This window comes from Aspergillus neoniger (assembly GCF_003184625.1).
Source record: "Aspergillus neoniger CBS 115656 unplaced genomic scaffold BO87scaffold_11, whole genome shotgun sequence".
Classification (NCBI taxonomy): domain Eukaryota; kingdom Fungi; phylum Ascomycota; class Eurotiomycetes; order Eurotiales; family Aspergillaceae; genus Aspergillus; species Aspergillus neoniger.
Genome location: NW_020291139.1, coordinates 505,328 through 511,892, shown reverse-complemented (window position 1 = coordinate 511,892; position 6,565 = coordinate 505,328). Strand labels below are relative to the sequence as shown.

At 52.1% G+C, this 6,565-nt stretch overlaps 3 protein-coding genes across 3 annotated transcripts in view; 2 read left to right on the top strand and 1 right to left on the bottom strand.

Moving 5' to 3' along the window:
• The window catches only part of BO87DRAFT_385409 (putative cell wall protein), a gene marked incomplete at both ends in the record, with an annotated part of 4,366 nt that extends 2,423 nt beyond the window's left edge, over positions 1 to 1,943 (bottom strand). Inside the window, one exon of the mRNA XM_025624722.1 lies at positions 104 to 1,943. Within this exon, the coding sequence (XP_025481205.1) occupies positions 104 to 1,943 (1,840 nt within the window). The remainder of the gene's footprint in view (positions 1 to 103) is intronic.
• Positions 1,944 to 2,110: 167 nt separating this feature from the next.
• BO87DRAFT_22297 (uncharacterized protein) lies at positions 2,111 to 2,589 on the top strand. Its single transcript, XM_025618700.1, has one exon. It carries the CDS (start codon positions 2,278 to 2,280, stop codon positions 2,539 to 2,541), a length of 264 nt encoding a protein of 87 aa, XP_025481204.1. The 5' UTR covers positions 2,111 to 2,277; the 3' UTR covers positions 2,542 to 2,589.
• A 1,235-nt stretch (positions 2,590 to 3,824) lies between these two features.
• On the top strand, positions 3,825 to 4,567 carry BO87DRAFT_375344 (uncharacterized protein). Its single transcript, XM_025623012.1, has 2 exons — positions 3,825 to 4,476; positions 4,543 to 4,567. Exon 1 carries the CDS (start codon positions 4,049 to 4,051, stop codon positions 4,211 to 4,213), a length of 165 nt encoding a protein of 54 aa, XP_025481203.1. The 5' UTR covers positions 3,825 to 4,048; the 3' UTR covers positions 4,214 to 4,476; positions 4,543 to 4,567.
• Positions 4,568 to 6,565: the final 1,998 nt, after the last annotated feature.

Sequence of the window (6,565 nt, the reverse complement as noted above, 5' to 3'; positions counted from 1 at the left end):
CCAGAGCCAGAGCCAGAGCCAGAGCCAGAGCCAGAGCCAGAGCCAGAGCCAGAGCCAGAGCCAGAGCCAGAGCCAGAGCCAGAGCCAGAGCCGCCAGTAGAACCGCCAGCACCACCACCGACGATGGGGGTACCGCTAGGGGCACCAGACTGGGCGGGAGCACTAGGAGCAGAACCGCCCTCGGTCATAGTAGCAACGGGAACAACAGTCTCGCCGGTGATAGTGTCGCAGGGAGTAGTGGAGGCACCGGCACTGGCGCCTTCCGGAACAGAAGTAGTGGGGACAACACCGCCGCTAGGGGCACCAGGAGCACCAGACTGGGCAGGAGACGAGGGAACGACGCCACCGCTGGGAGCGGGGACACCGCCAGAGGGAGCACCAGGAGCACCAGACTGAGCAGGGGAGGGAACCGAAGGAATACCGGAAGGACTGACACCGCTGGGAGATCCGGGGGCACCGGACTGAGCAGGCTTGCTGGGGCTGGAACCGCCAGTGGGGACGGAGACGGTGGGAACAGCAGGAACGCTGGCAGCGGGGGTCGAAGCGGCGGCGGGAACGCTCGAGGCGCTGGGGATGAGCTTGGAGGAAGATCCGGAGCCGGAGCCAGAGCCAGAGCCGATAGAAGGACCGCCGGGGATGCTGCAGCCGGTAAGCCATTCAATGACAATGATCTCAATAGAAGAGCTGATATCAACACCAGCGCAGCCACCGATGACAGCAGACAGCTCAGCACGAGACTCCAGGGAGAGGGAGGCCAGGCTCTCGCCAGACAGCAGCAGGGAGAGCACGCCGCTAATGTTGACACCGATGAGAGTGTCGATGGTACCGGTAATGAAAGTCTCAAGTTCGGTAATGATGTCGGTGGACAAGTCAACGGTGACGTCGCCGCTCAGGGCAAAGGAAAGCCAGAAGTAGAGAACGGCCTTCAGCTCGACGCCCAGCTGGCAGCTATCGCCGGAGAGCCAGACTGCCAGGGCAGCACGGGCATCGGCGCTGACGGAAGTGGCAAGCTTGCCCGAGATACAGGCCTCCAGAACGACCTTAACATCGGCCTCAATGTCGGTGGCGAGGGAGGACTTGAGGAAGGCAGAGAGGTAGGCCTGGGCGCTAGCGGTGAGGGCACCAGAGGTTTCGACAAGGGCGTTGATGGCGGCACCGACGGAGACGGTGGTGAGACCAGCAGTGGGCACAGTGCCAATGGTAACAACGCCAGACACGCTAGCCTTGCCTTCCAACCAAGCAAGGACAGCAGCCTTGAGGGAGGCGCTCAGAGAGCACTCGGAGCCGTTAAGCCAGACCTTCAGGGCGGCCTCGACATCCGCAGCAAGGTCGGCGACGACACCACCACCAGCACAGAGGGAAAGACCAGCCTTGATGTCGGCATCCAATTCAACACCAACGGATCCGGAGATGAAAGTAGACAGAGTAGACTGGAAAGAAGAGCTGAGGACAACAGCGGCCTCGAGGTCGGAAACAGAGAAGATACCGTCGACAGTCACGTAAATGTCGCCCTTGGCAGCGACCTCGGCGCAGGTGGGGATGAACAGAGCGAGACCAGCACGGACATCGACGGACAGGGTGGCAGAGTCCTCACCCTCACACCAGGCCAACAGAGACGACTTGAGGGAGGCATCGAAGCTGGCATGAGCACGGATCCACGCAGCCAGCTCCGCACGAGCAGAGGCATCGATCTTGCCGGCAGTGCAACCCAGAGCACCACCTTCAAGGACAGCAGCTGCCTGAGCGCTGATACCAGTGAGGAGGCTTGCGGAGCTCTTGACACCGCCACCAAGGAGGGCCTCGATGAAACCGGTCAGGTCCTCACCAAGGTCAGTGAGAATCTCGGTGACGAGGCCGAAGGTACGGGGGTCCAAGTCCTTCGTGGGGAGAGCGAGAGCATAGCTCGCCAGACCGGCGAGCACGAGAAGCTTGTCGGAACGCATTGTGCCGATAGGGCAAAGAATGTATAATAAAGAGTGGGTAAGACGTCAGCGAGTGTGTGAAATGATCCTGTTAAAAGAATCCAAAAGAGTATGAAAATGGAAGAACGGCTGGCTCGAGGCAGCCTAATTGGTTAACGACAGACTGATGAAAATGAGGGTCGGGTAAGGAAAGACAGAACCCAAAAACACAAGACAAAACAAAGTGACTGACGAAGGGCTTGATGTTCATGGAACGAGGTGATCATCCTGGAGGTATATATACCCCTGAGAGGGATTTCCTCCCGTGCCAGCGGGATCGGGCGATGGAGCCCTCCCCCAAGTCTGGAACCCATGAATGGAGCTGCACACCCGGCTGAGAGCATGTTGGGTCCTCTGTGATCGTGGGACCCGGATCTTCAAGGCTAAGCTAGCCAAGTGGGTGCGCCGGGTGCCAGTGGAAACTAGGAAGCAAACCAGAGCGGACTACCGTTGTAGGTGGGCTCATCCAAAACAAACTAAGCGGAACGAGAATACTATTTCGGGGAACGGGGTATCCTGGACAGAGAAGGTATTAGTTCCGAGCTTTTTGCGGGTCACCTCTGACCTTTTCCGTCCATAGTAGTAATATTTTGTCAAGCAAAGGCGCTGTAAGCAGGGGGAAGAGCCTAGGCTGTGAGCCACTGACCAGGCCCGCCACCAATTGGGGCTCTCAATTCAGCACTGGTGAGAGGCTCCGTTGTCAGGGAGTAGGTGAGCAAGTACACTAGTATCATTCATCCATGCTTCCGACTTGAAGAGACTAATGCTAGCATCCACGACGGGAGAAAAAAGCAAGCAAAAAACCCACTGATGCCTCGGTGTGAGCGTGTAGGTGGGCAACACTGCTGCGGGAAGGTACAGTACAATGGGCATCGGCAGCACGGTACGAGCAACATCATTATCATCAACATCATCGTCGGGTCACCCGTGGGGTGGTTCAGCGACGGAATGCCAACCAGAAGAGCGAGTTGAGGGGGGGATGTTGGCTGTGGTGATCGGATGGCGGGCCAATGACAGTCAGACTGCGCAGACCCTCATCAGGTAAACAAGAGGATAATCCCAGTGTGCCGGCCAGCCGTCGAGGCCGACCCATGGGCGATCAACACGGCCGGTGTTTTCTCCCTGAATTGTGAGCCCGGTTCCACCTTCTTCGACGGATGAAGTCAAGATGGAACTTTAGAGTTGCTTAGATCCCCTTTCAGAATGTGATAAAACAACTAAGAGAAAAAATAGTCAAATACGGAGTACGGAGCCTAACCGACGCTATCCAGGTGTGGTTAGGAGGGAGAAAAGACAGGTATAGTGGGCTGAGGAGGGGAAGGCAAAGGAAGAAAAACTAGGAAAAGCAACAAAAAAAGGCGTTAAAATTTTTGTGACATATGTGCGTTGTTGACTGATCAACTAATTTCCGGGGCGGTGCATAAATCCAGTTCCGGAACGTTAGGCTTCAAAGACAAAGGAAAAAGCAATGACAAATGCGAGAGACAAGTGAACTCTGAATACTAATAGAGAGAGGGGGGCCGCCCACTCTCCCCCGGACAAGAAATCCATTCCACAGTAAGAAGTAGATAGTGCAATCAATAATTGAGAGGAGCACAGATCTTATCTGCGCACTACAGTCTTGAGGGACTGGTAGTATAATCAAAAGATTGATTGAAAAATCTGTGAGAGTGCTGGACGGTGTCATGCTCTACCCACTCCAAATTTAGAATATTAATTTCCCCCAAGGAGGCAGAAAAACTCTCACTTCAAACAAGCCATCTGGGGTTCACTAACCTAAAAGAGTTCCAGGAGACTACTCGTGGACTGAAGTGTGCAGGGGACAACAATAAGCAGAGGCACAGGAGCACCTCCATTCTGTGCTGTGCACAACCGAATGTGGCCTGGTGGATGCAGCCTTTGCACGCTAAATTAGTGCATTAGCATCGCTTTTTAGTCAGGGACAGGAAGCTGCGGATGCAGTAGGTACTACTGCCTTAGTGCGGCAGGCAAGGATACTTGCGGTAAAGCGCCCTCAGCCTGAGAGGTAGAGAAGCCAAGGGAACATCCAAGCAAACGACAAGCTGCACAACACAGTCCGCCCTAAGATGTCGGTTGACTTTATCGTGCAGCAGTCTAGACTGCTCTCCAATACCAATATTAAGCCCTGGCTAGTCGACACTGGCAAAGGTAATGGCAAGAAGGCCTTCGGAGGGCAATCGTTGCCCGAACAGGCGTTCCTGACCCGAAGGCCTCGTACCTTTGGTTCCTGAGGCTCCACCCCCCTCTGTCTCCTCAAATTCTCAATGGCCTGAGCTGCCGGCTGCCCGCTTTAACCGAACACTAGTAGTAAGGTCAGTCGTGGTGGCCGACGGCTTCCCCTCTAGACGATGAAATCAAGGCAATGGACTGTGGGTAGTTGTGGGCACAGGTTTGTTTGACTCTGGAACAGTGGCATCTGCATGATGGCTTCGTGGTTTCATCATCACTTGCAGATGGGTTCGATCTTTGTTCGTTCCTGTGGAAACTCTAAAAACTGACCCAGTTAGGACTTCCAGTTAAAGTTGACCGGGTTTTGAGTCGACTAAACTCGGAAGATTACCTGATTTGATTAATATTGATTGACCGCCGCAAATAGCCAGGTACTACACACCCTGCACCTAAAAATGAGCGAATAGCAATTGGAATATGCTGCAACCGGAGCATTGACCGGGGAGCAGCTGCCAAGTCACTCTGAGGGGAAGGAAACGGAGGCAATCCGATCAGTCACTGCAGGGGGGAAGGGGCGAACTTCGGCCACTTCCATGGAAGAACTCTTCTCCTGAAACCCTCGGTCTCCCTAGGGAGTAAGTACGACGACAAGGAAAACATGGAAGACGACGACGACGATAACGACGATGACGATAATACTGACGGGAGACACACTCGGCCGCGCATGCCTCTTTAGGAAGCTGCAGACCATCAGGTGATGTCAGGTGCTTGTGGCAGGTCACGTCAAACCTGAGGCCAAAAGCCCTTTTGACAGTCGGGAATATCGTTCATGCTCCATGTTTCAAGGTTGGACTAGTTCCCTGTAACTGGGATCTTTGCCCCAGCGAGCTTATTCCACGTTCTATTTTTGCCAGAGTTGATCCATATCATAGAACTCCTCCTATTCTCCGCCAGTTCAACAATCTGTAATATCTGAGACTGGGATTACGCCACTGAACTTACGAGTCATGATTTGCAGTTTAGCATGCCCATCCAAACACAATTGCGCTGGTAGGTTCCTCGTATCAGCAAGAAAATCCCTCATGATACAGATACAAACTCTTTTTGGCTCAGAGACTGGACTGGGGGGTCGGACCCCATCATTGAGCCACTTTTCGGATTTTCAGTTTTCAGGCACACCAGGGCACTTACAAGTCGATTGGAAAGCATATACCGTATTGATTGGGAGATGTGTGTTATCAAGAAGTCAACGCAGCAGATACTGGCACTAACAACAATTGTCACATCTAATGGCAATTGATTCATGCCTTCGACGTACCAATTTGCTGCTCATAATTCCCCTCGGAGTATGGAACAGGGGACTAGAAAGGTTTTCCCTGTTCACGAAAACGCCCCATTTCAGCAAACCTACATCAAGCCCTCAACCCACAGAGCTTACGAATGAGGCAGCTAGCTACTAGAAATCCTAGTTCATGTGAAGTGTGATAGCTGGAGTAGTCCACTGTTCAAAAGGTGGGAGGCAATTACCAGCAAAAAGTACCGGGGCCTCTCTATAGTCAATTCATTCATTGTCTGCTGCACAAAATTCACGGTAGATATGTACATCAGTCATAAAGTCAAGCCCATTCCATGTGTTGTACCAGGTCATGCTATTCCATCCTATCTCGTCATTTCCGCTTGGGGAACTCACTGGGGGTTAAGTATATTTACTGTATAGCCATCGATCGTAGTTAGTCTGTGTGTTGTATTTCGTTTACAGTCGTGTTGCCGTTTGATTATTGTACACTACTGCTAGTAGTACTGCTGCCAGATGTCTACTACTACCACGCTACCGGTGATTGGCTTCAATTGTATTGGTGTGCTAAGTATCGCTAGTTAAAACTATTAGTAGTAGTACTAAGTACTGATAACTCAATGGTATACGCTTCAGATGGTTAGCGGTAGTTCGGTTTTTTCTATGATGATGATATTGCTACACTTCTGGAAAGGGGAGTTGACAGGTGATGTTAGTTCCATTCGGATATATACTAATACATACTATATATATATATATCTGTGCTCTATCCGAGCTTCACTGCAACAGTAGTAGACAACTATAGTACCAAGTAGTAGTAAAATAAAGTAGAATAAGAATGATTCCTTAATTAATAATTACTAAAAGCCAATGCTTACGCCAACTACTAGTATCCAGAAAGTACCATGGCACATCAGTGCACGGAGATAAAGGGCTACCATTGGAGCAGAAGCATTAACCGTAGTAGCTGATTTGCGCTAAAAATCCCCGGGGGTCAACGTCGCGTCGAAGCGAGAGCACGGCTGCCTGCAGTGAGATGCAGAGTCAGCCAGGATACAAGCAAAATAATTTCCCAAGAGAAGTGGACATTATCAGTGCAAGCAAGGAGGAGGTTGTACTA